The following is a 21,314-nucleotide window of genomic DNA, read 5'->3' on the forward strand; positions in this document are numbered from 1 at the left end:
ACGAAAATATATGAGGTTCAGGAAACTGACGGCTCTCTTCAGACACAGAGTTTATTTTGCCATGCCTGTTCCTGTATTAAATCCCTCATCGTCTCCCCAGCAGGTACAGCAACAGTGCCATGCGATCCTGGTCGTTCTCTCAAGCGGTAAGAACCACATCTGCACATGCTTCTCTTTTTAGTGCAACCTTACCAGTTTGCCAGAATCTGTTTAGTTTGCAGATAGAAAGCTGAAAATCTGTGCAGACAAGTGAATTATTTTGACTTCCTCTTATGTGGGAATATCTGAACATTACAGCTTTCAAAATATTTGTATCTGGGTTTATATTAAACATGTCCAAACTCACTCAGGCTAATATAAACTCATGCAGTCATGGTATTCCAAATATCCATGCACAATGCATGTTTATCCAAACTGTGCACACAAAACACAGTGTAGGACAGCCATTATTATTTCATTTTCATTCTCCAACCCATATTTTATCTCAAACCTACAAAGTGAACTTTCATTTTTCTGAACTCTGACAGATATTCATCTGTTATACATTCACACTTAAAAATAAAGGGGGATTTTGCAGTGACATAGAAGAACATTTTGGTTCCCCAAAGAACCTTTAAGTGAGTGAACAGTTCAGTTTTTTTCTTGGTGTGAAGAATATTTTAATAATCTAAATAATCTCTTTATTATATCCATTTTGACACCTTTTGTGTGAATGCAAACACAGGGCGTGCTCCGGGACTGATCTCAGCAATGTTACAAGGTCCCCATCCCGGGATCAATCCTGTTATCAAACCCGGGATGGGGACCTAGTAACATTGCTGAGATCAGTCCCGGAGCACGCCCTGTGTGAACAAAAGGCAGGACCAATGGCGTGAGGGGTATGTTGTAGTGATGGCACTGAAGCTGAGATTGTTCGGCAGCTTAGTGGAACGGTACGCGATGCACTAGTTTATGATCGAATCAAAAAAAAAATGCACTAGCGTGATTTCTCAAGACAGAAATCACAGATCATATGCAAACTTAAGATACAGCAGAGACATTCCAGAAAATCACTGGCTGTGTGAATGAACCCAAATAATATAATGTAAACAGAGACCAGCGGGGGAAAGGGAGCAGTCAAACTGGTTCAAACTGAGCAATCAAGTGTGAACCAAGTGTGAAAGCACCCTTACTAGAGTTAAGGGCTAGCTAGGTTTTTCTAGTTGTCAAAATATCAAATGTTTTTTGAGTGTGAATGTGTGTATATTTCTTGTGTGTGTAAGTTCTTAAAGTGGGCATATAAAGTAAACAAGGCTTTTTCTACAATGACTTATGGTCATGCTGGTGACAGCCTCCTATTGAATACTCAGTGGAAACACTGTTGTAGAAGCAGCTCTTGCTTTGAGAAACAGTACAGAGAGAGAGAGAGAGAAGAATGGACCCTCTGTGTCGGGCAGCGACATGGCTTTCCCTCAGGGGGATATTTATTTAAGTGGTGTGACAATCATCTGAACAGAACATTGTGAGAAATTATACTCTGAGTTAATCCCATGAAGTCAGAGACAGCAGAGATAGGGGTTTCTCAATCACATGGACACCATTTCAGCTGAGACATAAATGTTAATAATTACAAAAACACTTAAAAATGGGCTTTGTGGGAGAAATAAATTTGGTTGTAAACATTCCACATTTCACCAATATCTTTCAAAGCACAGACAATAACACAATATTATTGGTAATATTGTGTCCCTGGTACATTAAAAGAATCTGAACCTCTGCAGTTTGCGGACTTTGTGAACCTCTAGTGGTTAGTTCTGGTAACTGAACTCTTCAATTCAGCAAAATTGATGTTGGATGTGAAAATATTTTATTTGCTTCATTAAATTGGATATTCTATGATTATTAAAATCTATAGCCATTTACTCTGTGCCATATAAGCATACACATTTTTTTGTTATCAATACCTAATCACTACACACTATAACATAACGTAAACACTAGACAAGGGACTAAGGAAAACTCGGGGCTTAAATATACAAGGAGGCTAATCAACAGAACTAGAGACAGGTGCATTTTTGAAGCAGCAAAGTGGTAGTTACGTAGCTGTCAATGGAGGGACAGAATAATCTTTGGAATAACATAAGGGTGAGTAATTAATGACAGAATTTTCATTTTTGGGTGAACTAACCCTTGGCAATGGTTAACTATATAATGAATACTATATATAACTATATATATTCTCAAGGCAAGTTGTAAAAAATGTTTAATATGGTTTAATTTTATACTGTTTCATAACATGCATACATAATCATACACACCAAGGATTTCTAGCCATGCGTGTTTCAAATAATATTCAAGTTACATTTATTTAAATATTTTATTGCTGGATATATATCTGATTCACTGAACCCTTTCCACACTGTTTCTACCTTTTTTTTTTTTTTTTGCAACCTTTCTCATATAGCCTATATATATATATATATATATATAAATTAGTATATATTTATGACATTGTTATAATTATTTGTTATAGTTTGGCCAATTTCTCTTTACTGACTGGTTCATTTACCTCTTATTATTTATTATTTGTATCTACTTATTATTTATTTCCTCTGTTGGAAAGATGTGGGGTTTTGTTGTTGGAGCCAGTAGAAATGAAAACAATGGAAATAAACAGTCACTGTTTATGTTTTTGCTATTTGTTCAGTTTGCTTAAGTTTTGCCAAGGCAAAACAGTTGCTGAACATTCAGTTTGAAATTGTAAAATGGTATTGGCTTGGTAATGGCTTTGCACTTGAGAGAGTAAATGCTGAAATTGTCTATTTTTGTGTTTTTGGGCAAGATGAATGAATGAATGGTCTGTTAAGTGGGATTTAAAAGAGTTTCTGTTGTTGAAGTTTTGTGGTTACCATGTGTAGCTTAGGCTGAGAACACTTTGATGAAGATCATGATAGGCATTGCTTTTTTCAATGAACAATTACTGCACTTATATCAACACAGTAAACAAAGTCTGTGTTCTTGCATTTTTGCAATGTGTTCTTGGTTGTTGGTGATGGTCTTGTCAAGGTGATGAATGATTTTCACATGTCATACCAATGTGCACTAATGTGAACAATGCAAATAATTGCATAGTTATTTTGTGTGTGTTTTTTTTTTTTTTTTACAATTCGTGATAAATCTGAAAGGCTTAATTTATCATTTTAATATTTTTTTCTGCAGATGTTTTGGTTCATTTATGAATATTATAATCAGTGGTGGCAGAGACTGTTGCTGAAGTTCGCCTCTATTTCATGTGAAAACCATTCACCAGTAACAGTTTAATATTATATAATTACATAATCAGCTTTCATGTGATTGTGTTTACTGCCCTTATTTGTATATAGAATAAGAAGTGGAGAATGTTTTGAAATGTTTCTTGCGCAAGCAGAAGTTCTTTTTTTCTCTGAAGTGATCCGGCTGTGTGCTCAACCTCTTTATATTAATCGTGGTGGGAGGACAGTTACATGTCATTTCAGAGTGTAAAAACAGGACGGTCAGACACTCCACCTGGTCGAGTCTGGTGAACGGGTAAAACAGATAATGTATTGATATATTATATACTGTAACAGTATTATTGTCAACTGCAGGCTAGAGAGCTTTAAATGTCTCTTCTAAATGATCTCATCTAAACATCTAAATAAGTACTTTTTTTAGATATAGACAAATAGACAGCAGATTTTGACACTTGAATCATATAGTGGCACTTATAAGACCCTCTATTGTAGCCTATAGTCTTGTTTATTATGGTTACAATATATACTAGGCAAATTGAATAGGTAAATTGTATGCGTGTTCTATGGCAGCAAACCTTCATTTTTGGATAATTATCAGGTGTGAAACATGTCTAAAACCTAATAGTATATTTGAATGTGAAGAAAATGCTCTTTCAAGTTGTCTGCTTTTCTACCTTAAAGAGGAACTTGTGAAGTTTGAGGAAATTGAGCAATAGGTTTCATTTAGCTTGCATCTTTTTCCACCCTCGGTTCTAGTCTTTTTCATTTTTATTCTTTATTGTGAATATTTTTTTTCAGGTTGATAAAGGAGAGATCATTTGCTTATTAATGAAATAATATTTATAAAGGTTGTGACATTCTGTGACAGTTTTTCATGTCAGTTTTTTAAATGATGTTAGGTCTTTTAGTGGCCATACATTGATGTAGCTTTCCTTACGGATGTGCACAATTTGTATTACATATCAGTTAAGTATTGTCATTTTCATTGTGCCAATGTGCTTTTCTATATCAGCTCAGAACATTTTAATCACAATTAAGTCCTGTGACAATGCAGATCCCACATCAATCTATACTCTATACACCATAATGACAAAGCAAAATCCATTTTTGTAAAGTTGCATTTTTTATTATAAAGAAAGACATCACATTAAACATATCACCAAAAAATATGAGAACTGAAAAGATCACATTGACATAAGTATTTGGACACTTTGCTGTGACACCTAGAATTCATCTCAGGTGCATTACATTTCTCTAGATCATTTTTCTAGATGTTTTTAGACTTTGACGGGAGTTCATCTGTGGCAAACCAATTGATTAGACAATATCTGGATAGACACACACCTGGAAATATCAAGCATAGTGTCAGTTCTGGCAGGTCACGTTAGTCAAGCTCGCATCAGCTGACTCTCAGCTGATCCACGTCTACCTATAGGAATACAATGCCTATCACTGTATACATATATAAGCTCCTTCAGTATTACCAGCAGTTATCATGTTTCTCAGCAGTTAATTACCATCCCCAGCTCCTCCATCCCCAGCTCCTCCTCTCATCAGTCAGGATTTGGCATTCTGATTCCCCTTGAATCAGAATAAATTCTTGAATTATGTTGTACTTTAAAATCTTGAATTAATGATCTGCATACATTCATGTTGGTTCTGTTCTGTTTACCCTAAGGGGGGGTTATTGTTGCTCTCCCTGCTCTTATCCATGCTAGGGAGTTCTCGCCCAGAATGGAACCATAACGCCAATCCAAACTGTATGCTAATTGTCAATCGTATTTGACGATAGTGATCCTGACAGAAATAAGGTCTAACAGCTGAAAATACATCAAAGTATAAACTAAACCATGTGGTCAACGAAACTGCCTGCAGAGCTCAGATACAGGATTGTGTCGAGACAGATCTGGGGAAAGATACAAAGAATTCTGCTGCATTAAAGGTTCCCAAGAGCACAGTGGCCTCCACAATTCTTAAATTCAGAAATTTGGCACAACAAAGATTCTTCCTAAAGCTGGCTGTCTGGCTAAACTGAGCAAACCGGTAAGAGAAGCTTGCAGAAAGACAATCATCACTGCAACAGTCCACGGATCTTGGTTTTATGGCAGAGTGGCCAGACGGAAGCCTCTCCTCGATGAAGAGGCATGATAGCCCACTTGGAATTTGCGAAAAAGCACTTAAAGGACTCTCAGGCCATGTCCACAATAATATGTTTTCATTTGAAAACAAGTCAAGTCACATTTATTTATATAGCGCTTTTTACAATACAGATTGTTTCAAAGCAGCTTTACAGTGATAACAGGTAAATAATACAAACAAGTTTGTTTCCAGAAGAAAATAGCATAACAGTCCAGCTTAAGTAAGTTCAGTGATGTTTTATTTCAGTTCAGTTCTCCTCTGGCCAACGAACGAACAGTGTATGATTATGATCCAGGCAGCATTACAAGTCAGAAGTCATATTGGATTGGAACAATCAGAATATTTCCAGTTCCATCTGGTTGAAGATCGGAGTCACGCCGGTATGGAAACGGGTTTGTTGAGGATTAGTGCCGATGGCTGCCGTGTCGATGAGGCCTTCACAGGGGAGAGTCTAGTTGACACAGCCTCTGCTGACACTTCAGGGATGAGTTGTGGTCATGTCTAGGTGCAGGTCCTCCATCTGGTATGGATACGGCCCGGATCCGGTTGACTACATCATGCGTTGTGGTCGTGTCTAGGCGCAGGTCCTTTATCTGATCTGGATACGGCCCAGATCCGGCTGATTACAGTAAACCCCGGAATAAGCAGAAAGACTAGCATTAGCATAGATGCCATTCTTCTTATGATGTAACAAGTACATTGGGTGTTATAGGAAGTGTTCCCGGTTCTGGCTGATCTAATTTATGCAGCCTAATAATCATTAATAATCATCAACTGATTTGAATAATAGGAATGTATAATTTTCTGTGTATGCCAGGTTAAAAAGTGTTTTTAGTCTAGATTTAAACTGACAGAGTGTGTCTGCTTCCCGGACAATGTTAGGAAGACTGTTCCAAAGGTTAGGTGCTAAATAGGATAAGGATCTACCGCCTGCAGTCGATTTTGATATTCTAGGTATTATCAACTGGCCAGAATTTTGATATTGCAATAGACGTGAAGGACTATAATGCGTTAAGAGCTCGCTCAAGTACTGGGGAGAAAAACCATTTAGTACTTTGTAAGTAATCAGCAATATTTTAAAATTTATACAATGTTCAATAGGCAGCCAATGCAGTGTTGACAGAACTGGGCTAATATGGTCATACTTCCTGGTTCTAGTAAGAACTCGAGCTGCTGTGTTTTGGACCAGCTGTAGTTTGTTTATTATACATGCAGGGCAACCACCCATAAGAGCATTACAATAATCTAGCCTTGAGGTCATGAACACATGAACTAACTGTTCCATATTTTTCATTGAAAGCATATGTCATAATTTAGATATATTTTTAAGATGGAAGAATGCGGTTTTACAGATGCTAGAAAATGAAATTTCAAATGAAAGATTGGTATCAAAGAGCACAGCCAGGATCCTAACCGACGACAAAGACTTGACAGAGCAGCCATCAACTGTTAGACGGTATTCTAGGTTAGTACGTGCAGAGCTTTTTGGTCGAATTATTAGAAACTCTGTTTTTTCAGAATTAAGTAATAGAAAATTACTAGTCATCCAAATTTTTATATCAGATATGCATTCCGTTAATTTCTTGAATTGGCAAGTTTCGTCAGGGCACAAAGAGATATAGAGCTGAGTATCATCAGCATAACAGTGAAAACTAATCCCATGCTTCCTAATGATGCTGTATCTCCCAAGGGTAGCATGTACAGAGGGAATAGCAACGGTCCTAGTACTGAGCCTTGTGGTACTCCATACTGAACTTGTGATCGACAAGTATGATTTAAACCATGCTAATGCAATTCCACTAATGCCAACATCATTTTCGAGTCTATTTAAAAGAATGTTGTGGTCAATGGTATCAAATGCAGCACTTAGATCAAGTAACACTAATAGAGAGATACAACCACGAGCATAAGAGCAAATCATTTGTAACTCTACTGAGAGCAGTCTCAGTACTATGGTACGGTATAAATCCTGACTGGAAGTCCTCGCAGATACCAGGGACGTCGTTAGGCCTATTTTAGGGGGGCTGAAGCTACCCCAAAATGTTCCTAAGCCCCCCTAAATGATAATAAGAACAACAATAACAATTCGATTTATCAATAACCGTATCCTCATTCATATTTAGATGCAACAAATGATATATATCCAGCTACAAAAAATAGCAGAAAAATCGGAAGTTGGACAGAAGTACAAAGAGTCGTTGTGCTATCAAGATGATGCACCGCACCGTCTCATTGCATTGGTGTGAACTGTGGCAGCTTTCAGAGCGTTGCAGACCGGAGCGCTGCAAGTAACTGGAGGATTCATCTTGTCTCGTCATTACTCTAGTTTGGTCTGAAGTTGAACTCGCTATGCACCCTCCCGCCCACACACACGATACACACGCTATGGTAAAAGGAAGATTGGTAAGTGTCGTGATACAGAGTGAAATTGTAAGTTGTTTTTAATTACCTGCTTACCTTTAGCTACGTTTTCTTGAGGTAAAGGAAAGGGGATATTTTGGTTTGCTATGGAAAACTGTAGTCTAGCTAGAGTGAACAAGCAAAATACAAGAAATGGTTAACTTAGCAAGCTAATCACAACTCTTTATTCTTTGCCAATAATATAACCTACCTATATAATATGTGTAGCTCTAGATGTGAGTGCAAAGATTTTGCAAACACAAGTTACAAATACCCTGGGGGCTAAGCCCCCCTGTCTTCCAATCCTAGTGACGTCCCTGGCAGATACCATTTCTTTCTAAAAAAAAAGGAACATAGTTGTGAGGATACTGCTTTTTCTAGTATTTGAGATCGGCCTGTAATTGACTAAGGATCAAGTTACGTCTTTTTAATAAGAGGTTTAATAATAGCCAGCTTAAAGCTTAAAAGTTTTCGGTATATATCCTAGTGACAAAGATGAATTAATGATATTAAGAAAAGGATCTATGACCTCTGGAAGCATATCTTTCAATAGCTTAGTCGGTATAGGGTCTAACATACATGTTGTTGATTTAGATGATTTAACGAGTTTAGACTATTCTTCCTTTCCTATTGCAACGAATGAATGGAATTTTCCTCAGGGACACTACAATGCACTGTCTGATACAATACTGTAGTAGATGGTTGCATAGTTATAATTTTCACTCTAATATTATCAATCTTGTAAGTAAAGAAGTTCATAAAGTCATTACTGCTATGCTCTTTGGAAACTTCAGAAGAAAAAGCTTTATTACTTGTTAATTTAGCCACTGTGTCAAATAAATACCTAGGGTTGTGTTTGTTTTCTTCTAAGAGAGTCGAAAAATAAGATCTAGCCGTTGTTAAGGCTTTTCTGTACGCAATTGTGCTCTCTCTCCACAAAATTCGAAAAACATCTAGTTTTGTTTTCTTCCAGTTGCGCTCCATTTTTCTGGCTGCTCTCTTAAGTGCCCGAGTGTGCTCGTTGTACCACGGCATTGGACTATTTTCTTTAATCTTCTTTATGCGCAAAGGAGCAACTGTGTCTAAAGTGCTGGAAAAGAGAAAGTCAAAAGTTTCTCAAGAGTTCTTCTAAGCTATCTGGGATGCTGAGGAGATGAAACTGATTAGGAATATTATTAATAAAGCAATCTTTAGTGGCAGAAGTGATAGTTCTAACATATTTGTAACACGGAATCGGCTTTGCAACCTTGGATAAATGGAATATGCACAAGACTAGATAATGATCTGAGATCTCATCACTCTGCTGCAGAATTTCAACGGCATTAACATTCATTCCATGTGATAATATTAGATCTAAAGTATGATTATGACAATGAGTGGGTTCTGACACATGTTGTCTAACTCCAATAGAGTTCAGAATGTCTCTAAATCCCAATGTGTCTTTTTCGTTATCTACATGTAAATTAAAATCACCAACAATTAGGACTTCATCTGCAGCCAGTACTAACTCTGATAAAAAATCTGCAAATTCTTTGATAAAGTCTGTATGGTGCCCTGGTGGCCTGTATACAGTAGCCAGCACAAATGTCAAGCACGATTTATCATTTACACTAGATAGTGTTACATTAAGCACCAACACTTCAGAAGAATTATTTTTGAAACTAGAAAATAAGAATCTCAGTAATTCTGAAGATATTACTATAGATTACAGCAACACCACCCCCTTTTCCTTTCAGACATGGCTCGTTTTTATAACAGTAATCTTGGAGGGTGGACTCATTTAAAGTAATGTAATCGTCTGGTTTCTGTCAAACACAGCACATCTAGGTTATAATCTGTAATCATATCATTAACAATAAGTGCTTTTGAAGTAAGGGATTGAATATTCAGCAACCCAAGCTTTATCATTTGTTCATCTGTATTATATATTTTTTTTTATTTGTTGAACATCAATAAAAAATTTACCCTTAAATGGGTTTGGGAGTTTTTGTATTTCCTAATTCGGGGAACAAACACAGTCTCTAAATGATGATATATAGGTGAAAGAGGCTCTATGTGATGGGATTTATCTGACCTCAGTGACGTGAGACAGCTAGCAGACGGTCGGTTTAGCCAGTCTGTCTGCTTCCTGACCTGAGCCCCAAATCATCATGTTTGAGCTCTAAGACTATGTGCCAAATGACTAGAGAGAAGAGAAAAACTATCCCAGGAGGGAAGAATACTATCTCTTTTCAACAGGTCAGGTCTGCCCCAAAAACCTTTCCAATTGTCTATGAACCCTATATTATTTTGCAGACACCACTTAGACAGCCAGCCATTGAGTGAGGACAGTCTACTAAGTATCTCATCACTCCGGCATACAGGAAGGGGTCCAGAGCAAATTACAGTATCTGACATCGTACTTGTGAGTTCACACACCTCTTTAACGTTAATTTTAGTGATCTCCTAGTGGCAAAGTCGAACATCATTAGTGCCGACTTGAATAATAATCTTAGAGAATTTACGATTAGCATTAGCCAGCACTTTTAACCAGGGAGAGCCTATTTAATGTCGTAATCAGAACGGAAGAGCAGTGTTTTGTTCCGCGACTACAGCATCTCAAGGTCACCCAGTTGCCTGCTGCATGGGCTCTACATCCGGAACCGAACAATGTACAGTTCACTAAGCTAGTCGGATCCAAAGCAGTATCTAAAGCCCTTGCATTCCTACTATCCTCGATTAAAGTTTCGATGCGTGTCTCTAGTTCTGAAATCTTCTCCGTCAGCCTGACTATCTCCATGCATTTATCACATGTAAAGCCCTCAACGCTGACAGAGAAGGCTATACTATACATGTGACACGGAGTGCAAGTGACTTACCACAGTAGTTTGATAGACTTTTAAAAGGGGCGAGCGTGCAAGAGCGAAAAAGACGGCAAGCACGGATGGCAGGTTAACAGGCTAGCAAGATACTAGTGTGTTGTGCTAGCAATAACGATTTAGATAAAAGCTAGTGATGTCAGATTAATGTGATAGGCAGTATTAGACCATATCTAATATATGTTGATGAGTAAGTTATATTTAGCAATATAAACAACAAGGATTGATAATAAATAGAGATTGAAAGCAGAACACTATATAGAGCTTACAGATACAAACCAGCAGCAAAGCAGACAGGAACAATCGATCCCTGAAGGGTTCGAAGAAAAACATATTTTTCTCTCCATTTTGGCCTTCCATCCACACTTAAGATGACGTTTTTTTCCTGCGGAAAAAAACCAAGCTATTTTTAAAACAATGACGCATGATGAGTCATGTGGTGCATATTTAATATGTATGTTTATACTGCTATTGTGCCTGTTATGTGCTATTCACTTTCACACTGTTGCTAAAGATGTTACGTTGTGCATTCTTAATATCGCAGTCCTGCAAAGATGACAGAAAATTCAATTGCATTTGCTGTCCTGTGGCAAACATAATGGTGACTCTCTGCGATCTTGACACATCAGTGAATCCTGAGATATTTTGCAAATAAAATGATCCTGCCAGAAGAATAGCATGGGAACTTTATTATGTCTGTTCCATCTGTATAATCCAAGTAAGCATTTAGGAGAGTGTTTTAAAATGAAAACGCTGTTTTCAAATGTGTATGGAATCTGGAATAATGTGGACAAAGCCTCAGACTGTGACAAACAAGGTTCTCTGTCATGTCTAGGTAACTAGGCACTGCTTGTCACCTGCGAAATATCTGGACTGATCATGAAGGAAAGGTGAATGAACCTGGTTCAGAGGGCTCGGGAATTCAGACTGGGCTGAAGGTTTACCTTCCAACAGCCAAGACAATGCGAGAGTGATTTAGAGAAAAACTTGAGTGGCCCATTTAAACTCAATGAACATCTCTGAATATCTCCACCAACAGTCCCCATCCCATCTGACAGAGCTTGAAAAGATCTGCAGAGAAAATTGTCTGAAAATACCCAAATCCAGATGTGCAAAGCATCACAAATCTGCTGTGGATTTTTTAAAAGCATTTTAGTATAAGGCTGCCACATAACAAAATAGCAAAAAATGAATTGGATGCTATAGATATACCCTGAATACTTTCTGAATGCACTGTTGCACATAATTTTAAAGTATGTGCAGTGTACAGTGTACTTACCCAAAAAAGTACTGAGTAATATAAGGTAAATACTTAGGTTTAGGGATCAGGTTCAGGGTTAATACTTAGTTATTAGCAGTTATTATAATGACTTTAGTAAATACATAGTATGTAAATGCCGAACAGGACTGTAAAATAAAGTGCTATCGAGGGCCCTGACTGAAACTGACCCTAATGATCACCGAATGTGTCTGCTTTGGTCTCTTCCCAGGCCTCTTTCCCCATTTCTCTGGCTCCCCATATTGCTGCTGATGAGTACAATCCGGTAATTCTTGTGAACCTATTGTACATTCATATATTTGTCTGCATTGTGATAGTGTGGAAGTGCCAGAAATCATGATTACATGATTGTGGTCTTTATAATATCAACATATTTCATATGCATTTGTCTTCAGGTGTCTCTCAGACAGAAGTCAAAAAAGAAGAATTGTGGAGGTATGTGTTGCACTGCACAAACAACTCAAAGTTGTGATCAAATATGATGTTTTGTTTTTCCTGTGTCACCATTTCTGTTTTATTGTGGCATTTAAACATTTGTTCTAATAGGCAGTCTAAGAATGAGCAGAAGGAGAGTTTCAGTAAAAGTTCTGGAGCCAGTGGACTATCAGGGCTGGCTCTATAGGAAAAAAGAGGGGAAGGGATTTCTGGGTATTAAGTGGAAAAAGTATTGGTTTGTGCTAAAGAAAACCTCTCTATACTGGTACACAAATCAAGTGGTGAGTATCTGAATGCCATTTATGTGCCTACATCTTATCATGATATTGTTTTTTCTATTAATTGAATATTATTTATAAAGGACAGCACAACATATTTTCTTAGATATTTTAGCATTGATCTTGGTAAAAAAAAAAAAAAAAGTATATACAGTTTCATGTTAGATGATGAAAATAGGATTTAAATTTGATCGTTTTTTCTCTTCCTTGATAATAATGAAAAAAGGGATATATTACAAAAAACTTTTGTTTTGTGTTTTTTCCCAGGCTGAAAAAGCAGAAGGCTTCATAAATTTGACTGATTTTGTAATTGACAGAGCAATGGAATGTAAGAAAAAATAGTAAGTGGCATTGTCATTTCTGTTAATTTTCTCTTTAATTGCTAAAAAAAAAATAGTTTTCCAAATGAAAGGGCCTTCAATTAGAATATAACATGGTTATTTCCTCTACTGTTTTTTTTTTTTTTTTTTCATTATCATGATGATTATAAAATATCTTTCAATTAAACAACCTTTCACACTTTTTTTTGTGTTTCTCACAGTGCGATCAAAGCTTGCCATCCCAAAGTCATGATGTTTTACTTTGCAGCTGACAGCAACGAGGACATGAACTTGTAAGCCCATTGACACATCAGTTTGAACAAAAAACATATTCTTTTTAGTAACATCCATGGTTGTATTTACAGTAGTTACAGTAATGTTTTGTATAAACTACTGATATAGATAGTTAAGTCATGTCAAGTCATTAGGCCCGGATGGCACCCATAAGCGACCCTGGTACCTCATACTCCCTTATTGCCCCCCACAAAACACCTTGGGGAACATGGTCGTAAGCCTTCTCCAAGTCCAAAAAACATTTACTGTCAATAAGCAAACTTCCATGCCCCCTCCAGGATCCTTGCTAGGGTAAAATGCTGATCCATGGTTCCATGTCCAGGATGGAATCCGCATTGTTCCTCCTCCAGATGAGGTTTGAAGATTGGATGGATTCTCCTTTCTAGCATTCTGCTTGCAACCAGGCTTTCCCAGGTTGGCTGAGAAGTGGGATCCCTCTTAATTAGAACACACCCTCCGGTCTCCTTTTTTTAATATGGGAACCACCACACCTGTCTTCCTATCTCCAGGTGCTATCCTGACCACATCCAAGGCCTTCAGTTTCTTCAGTATATTGAATCTCGGCCACCCCCGGCCCCTTGCCACTTTTGACTGAACCTTTTAACCACCTCAGTGACTTCCAACAGAAAATGCGTGATGACTCTCCCAAGTCCTCCAACCCTGCCTCTTCTTTTGAGGTATTGTCCTCAGGGTTCAGAAGATCCTCAAAGGTTTTCCTTCACCCTCCCGATTATATCACCAGGTGAGGTTAGCAAATTCCCTACCTGACTTACAACTGCCTGCATCAGGCAATGCTTCCCTCAACTAAGCCATCTGATACAAACTCTTTGAGGCCAAACAAAAGTCCTTCTCCATGGATTCTCATTGGGTTGCTGTCAGATTAACAACCTTTCAGCCACAGCTCCAAGCAGCCTATCCCGCAATGGACGTTTTAAACAGAACCCACTCAGACTCTGTGTCTGCAGCCTTCCTCGGGATGAAGGAATAACATAACGTAAAGTCAAGTCAAGTCAAGTCAAGTCAAGTCACTTTCATTTATATAGCGCTTTTAACAATATGCAGAGATTGAGATTGTTTTGGCTTTACAGCAGCTCTAGAATAAAGTTATTGTCCAGCTAAAGTTAGTTTTGATCGATTCAATTCCGTTGCAAAGATCATTAGTTATTAACTTAGGGGCTGCTAACACGACACCGTTCTAACAGAAAACCCTTAATGCGCTCCGGCCCGCTCATTCGCAGAATTATTTATCACTTCCGAGTAGCCATGTGAACCGGAACTATTTTGACAACATTTTATCTGTACAGAGGTAAAGGGAAGCAGAAGGGGGCCTTCACAGGGGAGAGACTAGTTGAAACTTCAGGACTGCATTGTCGTCATGTCCAGGCGCAGGTCCTTCATCAGATCTGGATACGGCCTAGATCCGGCGGACTGCGGTAAACCTCAGGATAATCAGAGAGACTAATATTAGTGTAGACGCCATTCTTTTTATGATGTAACAAGTACATCAAGATTTATGGGGAGTGTTCCCGGTTCTGGCTGACCTAATCTATGCAGCCTAACATTGAATTATAGAAGTTTATAATGTGTTATGTATATGCTAGGTCAAAGAGATGTGTTTTTAGTCTAGATTTGAACTGACAGAGTGTGTCTGCTTCCCGGAGAATGTTAGGAAGACTGTTCCAGAGTTTTGGTGCTAAATTGGAAAAGGATCTACCACCAGCAGTCGATTTTGATATTCTAGGTATTTGATATTCTAGGCAACTAGCCGGAACTTTGAGATTGCAATAGACGTGAAGGACTATAATGCGTTAAGAGCTCGCTCAAGTACTAGGGAGCCATTTAGTGCTTTGTAAGTAATCAGCAATATTTTTTTAATGTATACAATGTTTAATAGGGAGCGAATGCAGTGTTGATAGAACCGGGCTAATATGGTCATACTTCCTGGTTCTAGTAAGAACTCTGGACCAGCTGTAGTTTATTTATTAAGCGTGCAGGGCAACCACCCATAAGAGCATTACAATAATCTAGCCTTGAGGTCATGAACACATGAACTAACTGTTCCACATTTGTCATTGATAGCATATGAGGTAAGTTAGATATATTTTTAAGATGGAAGAATGCGGTTTTACAGATACTAGAAACGTGACTTTCAAATAAAACATTGGTATCAAAGAGCACACCCAGGTTCCTAACCGACGACAAGTGACCAACGACTTGCCGACGACAATCAAGTGTTAAGACAGCCATGAAGTGTTTGACAGAGCAGCCATCAAGTGTTAGACAGTAATTCTAATTTTGTGAATTGGCAAGTTTCGTTGGGGAGCGAAGAAATATAGAGCCGAGTATCATCAGCATAACAGCGAAAACTAATGCTGTGCTTCCTAATGATATCTCCCAAAGGTAGCATGTACAGAGTGAACCGCAATGGTCCTAGTACTGAGCCTTGTGGTACTCCATACTGAACTTGTGATCAATAAGACATGTCTTAATTTACTGCTACAAACTGAACGGTCAGATAAGTATGATTTAAACCATGCTAATGCAATTCCACTAATGCCAACATAATTTTTGAGTCTATTTAAAAGACTGTTGTGGTCAATAGTATCAAATGCAGCACTAAGATCGAGGAACACTAATAGAGAGATACAACCACGATCAGATGATAATTGCAAATCATTTGTGACTCTAATGAGAGCTGTCTCAGTACTATTGTACGGTCTAAAACCTGACTGGAAATCCTGGCAGATACCATTTATTTCTAAAAAGGAACATAGTTGTGAGGATACTGCCTAGTATCTTTGACAGAAAAGGTAGATTCGAGATCGGCCTGTAATTGACTAATTCTGTAGGATCAAGTTGCGTTTTTTTAACAAGCAGTTTAATCATAGCCAGCATAAAAGTTTTTGGTCCGTATTCTAATGACAAAGATGAATTAATGATATTAAGAAGAGGATCTATGACCTCTGGAAGCATCTTTTTCAATAGCTTAGTCAGTATAGGGTCTAACATACATGTTGTCGATTTAGATGATTTAACGAATTTAGAAAATTCTTCCTCTCCTATAGCAATGAATGAATCGAATTTTTCCTCAAGGAGACTACAATGCACTGTCTGATGCGATACTGTAATAGATGGTTGCATAGTTATAATTTTCTCCCTGATATTATCAATCTTGTAAGTAAAGAAGTGCATAAAGTCATTACTGCTGTGCTGCTTGGAAAAGTCTGGGGTTGAAGCTTTATTTTTCGTTAATTTAGCCACTGTTTTAAATAAATACCTAGGGTTTTGTTTATTTTCTTCTAATAGGGTTGAAAAATAAGCAGATCTAGCTGTTTTTAAGGCCTCTCTGTACGCAATCGAGCTCTCTTTCCATGAAATGCGAAAAAGCTCTAGTTTTGTTTTCTTCCAGTTGCGCTCCATTTTTCTGGCTGCTCTCTTAAGTGCCCGAGTGTGCTCGTTGTACCACGGCGTTGGACTATTTTCTTTAATCTTCTTTAAGCACAAAGGAGCAACTGTGTCTAAAGTGCTGGAAAAGAGAGAGTCAAAAGTTTCTGTTGCACTGTCGAGTTCTTCTAAGCTATCTGGGATGCTGAGGAAATGAAACTGATCAGGAAAGTTATTAATAAAGCAATCTTTAGTAGCAGAAGTGATAGGTCTAACATATTTGTAACACGGAGTCGGCTTTGAAGCCTTGGCTAAATGAAGTATACACAAGACTAGCTAATGATCTGAGATGTCATCGCTCTGCTGCAGAATTTCAACGGCATCAACATTGATTCCATGTGATAATATTAGATCTAGAGTATGATTACAACAATGAGTAGGTCCTGACACGTGTTGTCTAAATCCAATATAATTTCGAATGTCTTTAAATGCCAATCCCAATGCATCTTTTTCGTTATCTATATGTATATTAAAATCACCAACAATTAGGACTTTATCTGCAGCCATTTCTAACGTGATTTATCATTAACACTAGATAGTGTTACATTAAGCACCAACACTTCAAAAGAATTATATTTGAAACAAGACCTCTCAGTAATTCTGAAGATATTACTATAAATTACAGCAACATCTCCCCCTTTGCCTTTCAGACGAGGCTCATGTTTATAACAATAATCTTGGGGTGGACTCTTATTTAAAGTAATGTAATCGTCTGGTTTCTGTCAAACACAGCACATCCAGGTTATAATCTGTGATCATATCATTAACAATAAGTGCTTTTGAAGTAAGGGATCGAATATTCAGCAACCCAAGCTTTATCATTTGTTCATTTGTATTATATCTGTTTTTTATTTGTTGAACATCAATTAAATTTTTTCCCTTAAATGAGTTTGGGAGTTTTTTGTATTTCTTAATTCGGGGAACAGACACAGTCTCTATATGATGATATCTAGGTGAAAGAGGCTCTACGTGATGGGATTTATCTGAACTCAGTGATGTGAGACAGCTAGCATAAGGTCAGTTTAGCCAGTCTGTCTGCTTCCTGACCTGAGCCCCAATTCATGTGTAAACAGTCTTTCCCGCACGTGAAACCATGGCGCAGAGTCAGGGAATTTGTTTCTCACCCTGGGTGACTCTATAGTCCAAACTCTATCCAGGAGTTTGGCTCCAGCACCCGAGCTGTGTGGAGGTGAGGCCAACTATATCTAGCTGGTGCCACAGTATCCTGTATGTGTGGGCCCCCCTCAGCATCTCCTTGCAGGTGGTGAGCCCACAAGGAAAAGGCCCTACCTTATTCTTTCGGGCTGAGCCCGACTGGGCCAGAGCCTGGCCATCAGGTGCTCACCTGTGAGCTCCTCTCCCAGACCTGGCTCCAGGAGAGGGCCCCGGTGTCCTTCTACCAGTCATGGTCTTTCACTCTTTTATCAAATCACTTTCAAATCACATATTAATGTTTCTATAGGGGACGTACTGAATCACTCTTTGTCTGGCCTCTCACCTGGGATGGATTTGCCAAGGGAGACCCTACCAGGAGCTGAAGCTACTCTCATTCATTTTGCGTGTTTGGGTTTGCTGACATTGAGTTGGCTGACCTGTCTTTGGTTTTTGTTTGCATGTGTGATGTGGTTAAAGGTAAAGGAAGATGAATGAGGTTAAAACTGAAGGAAACTTGAATGAATATATAAAAAGAATTGTGTTAGACAGTTTTAATTAATCACTTGTATAAACATTAATTTTGACAGTCCTGTGTCACTGTTGGTAACTTGTGTTTTGTTATTTCAGATGGTTAAATAAACTTGGTCTGGCATCTATTCAGTATGAACCCACAGAGGGTCATACAGCTGGTAAGTTGTAAGTCTACTAGTGTTACAAGCATTCCTTAGAATTTTTTGGCATCTTTGTTTTTCTACTGCACAGAATGCTACAGTGAGGCCAGTGATCACGAGGAGTCCACTGACACACCTCCTCCACCCTATTCTGAGCACCACACCCAAGCTGTAGAAATTGTGAATAGTCCATCAGCTGCTGCACACCAGGCAAGTTCAAAGTTGCACAATATATGTGTCCTTGACCTCCTGCCAAAGATTAATACATTATCTACAAACTTCAAGTTTCACTGTTTTCACATTGTCTGCATTCACACAGCAGAAGAATATGGTTGACAGTTTAAAGGTGTTAAATTAACACTGAATTTAAACCTTGATTGGACTTGTTCAGTAAATAACACCATGCTGCTTTTGATAAGTCTTGTGTAATAAAATTCGCCATCTTTAATATTTACTTTAGTCACCATCACTGTGTCACGTATCCAGTCACCACACCAGCTCTGTCATCTCTACCGCACTACACTTCCCAGCATCCCTCATGTTTCCCTCCTGCACACCATCAGCCATCACTTAATTACATCAGCACCTGCACCTCATCATCAGCACTCCCTATAAGGAGACACTTCTCCTGCACTCCCTTGTCTGGTCTCGTCTATACGTACACCTTAAGACCGATTACCTGTACCTTACCTGTCGTCTGTCGCGTCTGTCTGTCCCGCCCGTCACCCGCCCGTCACCCCGTCAAGCTAAGTCATCCTTCATCTTTTCTTCATCCATCATACCACCTGTCTGCATTCCTGTTCAGTTCCGTGTATCTTTCCAATAAACTCTGTGTTTGAACTCTTACCTGTCTGCATCCTTCTGTTCTGTGACAGAAGACCAGACCTTAAACATAAAGTATGGGCGTTTCCCGCGTCCATCAAAACCCAACCGATCGTCTGATAAACTGTTTCCAGGATGGCCGCTCGATCGAAGAATATGTGAAAGAGTTCCTAGAAATTTCACACCAGGTCAACTGGACAGATGACGTCCTACAGAATGTGTTCGGGCTTGGACGATCCTCTGCACCAGCCAGCTTCAGCCGCAAAACCAGGTTCATTCACACAATACCTGGATCATGTGCTGTTGTTGAGCAGTTCCGCCTCACCGCCTCACTGCCTCACCGCCTGAGTCCTCGTCAAGGATGGCCGCCACCTCACCGTCTGAGCCCTCGGCAAAGATGGCCGCCGCCTCACCACCAGAGCCCTCGGCAAAGATGGCCGCCGCCTCGCCGCCTGAGCCCTCAGACACGATGGCTGCCGCCAAGTCAGAGCCTGTCCCAAGACATGTTCCTGCTCCAAGACCTGTTCCTGCTCCAAGACTTGTTCCTGTTCCTAGACCTGTTCCTACTCCCAGAACTGTTCCTATTCCAAGACCTGTCCCTGAGTCTGTTCCCGAGCCCAAGCCTGAGCCTGAGTCTGTTCCCAAGCCTGAGTCTGTTCCCGGGCCCGAGCCTGAGTCTGTTCCCGAGCCTGTTCCTGAGTCTGTTCAAGAATCTGTTCCTGAGCCTGTATCTGTTCCTGAGCCTGAGTGCGAGTGCGAGCCCATAGATCCACCCAAGTGGCCTCTAGTCCCTCCTAACCACGTCCTCGTCAGCCTCCAGGATTCCCGGCCTCCTTCCGGGTAGACTCCTTGTATTACGCCTGCCTTCTCCATCCCTTCGCCACTCCTTCCAGCCCTTCGTCTGCCCCTCATCCTCCTCCTTGACCTAGCCCTTCGTCTGTGTCTGGAACCATCATCTGCAAATAGAGACATTCATTCACAGCAAGCTAAGTCATCCTTCATCTGTTCTTCATCCATCTTACCACCAGTCTGCATTCCTGTTCAGTTCCGTGTATCTGTCAAATAAACTCTGTGTTTGAACTCTTACCTGTCTGCATCCTTCTGTTTTGTGACACACTGTGGTTAAAGGTATTATTCAATGATATTATGAGAATAGAAAAGGGGCATTATAAAACGAAGCTATTATGATACAGAAGAGGTGTGTTCAATTCTGCTCCGAGAGGGACACTATCCAGCAGATTTCAGCATGAACATACATCGTTAGACAGGTACTAAACATAATCTAGCTAACATTTATTAATAATTTGTGAATGGAATGTTGCTGGTATATGTAGTATTTATAAGTATTTATCATAATGTACTTTAAAAAAACATTTAAAAAATAATGTCAGTAAAATATATGCTGTTGTTGTTCATAAATACCAGTTGAGATGTACAACGAGGATTTTGTCATGTCGCCAGAAAAAGTGATCAGTGTCCCAACGTTTGGTGAGCCAGGGTCCTTACCAGTGCCCAAATTCGTGTACATGACATACTGATTCACGAGCTAGGGAGCTGATTGAGATGAACATATGGTGATTCTCATTTCTAATTTGTGCACCCTTGTTTCCTTTCCTCACATATCAGCTCCACCCCCCCTTAGGGTGCTAGGAAGGATGTAAGGAAAGAAAATGTGGACAAAGGTATCGAAGGAAAGGTTATGGGTGCTTCTCATTTCTTATTTGTGCATCCTCATTTCCGTCCCCCGCTTCCTTTTACATGTCTCAGCTCCACCCCCTTAGGATACAAGGGAAGGATACACCTGTATTTCCTACACCTGTATTCCTGACTCCTCAGGAAGCTTCCTTGCTCCTCATTCATCACTTCTTCGTGGTCAAATTAGAGAATAGATATGTCCTGAGATGGCTGAGTTTAATCGGTTTCTGGGTCACAGTCTGGAGGACGTAGGAGCGAGGAAACGAGGAAGCA

The 21,314-nt window shown here is 39.2% G+C and overlaps 1 protein-coding gene across 5 annotated transcripts in view; it reads left to right on the top strand.

Annotated features, from left to right (window-relative positions):
- The window catches only part of LOC311071615 (connector enhancer of kinase suppressor of ras 3-like), a 78,238-nt gene that overhangs the window by 51,611 nt on the left and 5,313 nt on the right, over positions 1-21,314 (top strand). For 2 of the 5 annotated variants that reach the window (XM_084096039.1, XM_084096036.1), the window contains exons 15-22: positions 101-146; positions 12,139-12,192; positions 12,323-12,362; positions 12,474-12,643; positions 12,908-12,981; positions 13,182-13,253; positions 18,481-18,542; positions 18,616-18,734. In XM_084096039.1, coding sequence (XP_083952165.1) covers positions 101-146; positions 12,139-12,192; positions 12,323-12,362; positions 12,474-12,643; positions 12,908-12,981; positions 13,182-13,253; positions 18,481-18,542; positions 18,616-18,734 — 637 coding nt within the window. Of the gene's footprint in view, positions 1-100; positions 147-12,138; positions 12,193-12,322; positions 12,363-12,473; positions 12,644-12,907; positions 12,982-13,181; positions 13,254-18,480; positions 18,543-18,615; positions 18,735-19,399; positions 20,433-21,314 lie in introns of those variants that run through there. The other 3 variants (XM_084096040.1, XM_084096038.1, XM_084096037.1) reach the window with 3 other exon arrangements.

Source organism: Abramis brama, assembly GCF_963993115.1.
Source record: "Abramis brama genome assembly, chromosome: 21".
Lineage (NCBI taxonomy): Eukaryota > Metazoa > Chordata > Actinopteri > Cypriniformes > Leuciscidae > Abramis > Abramis brama.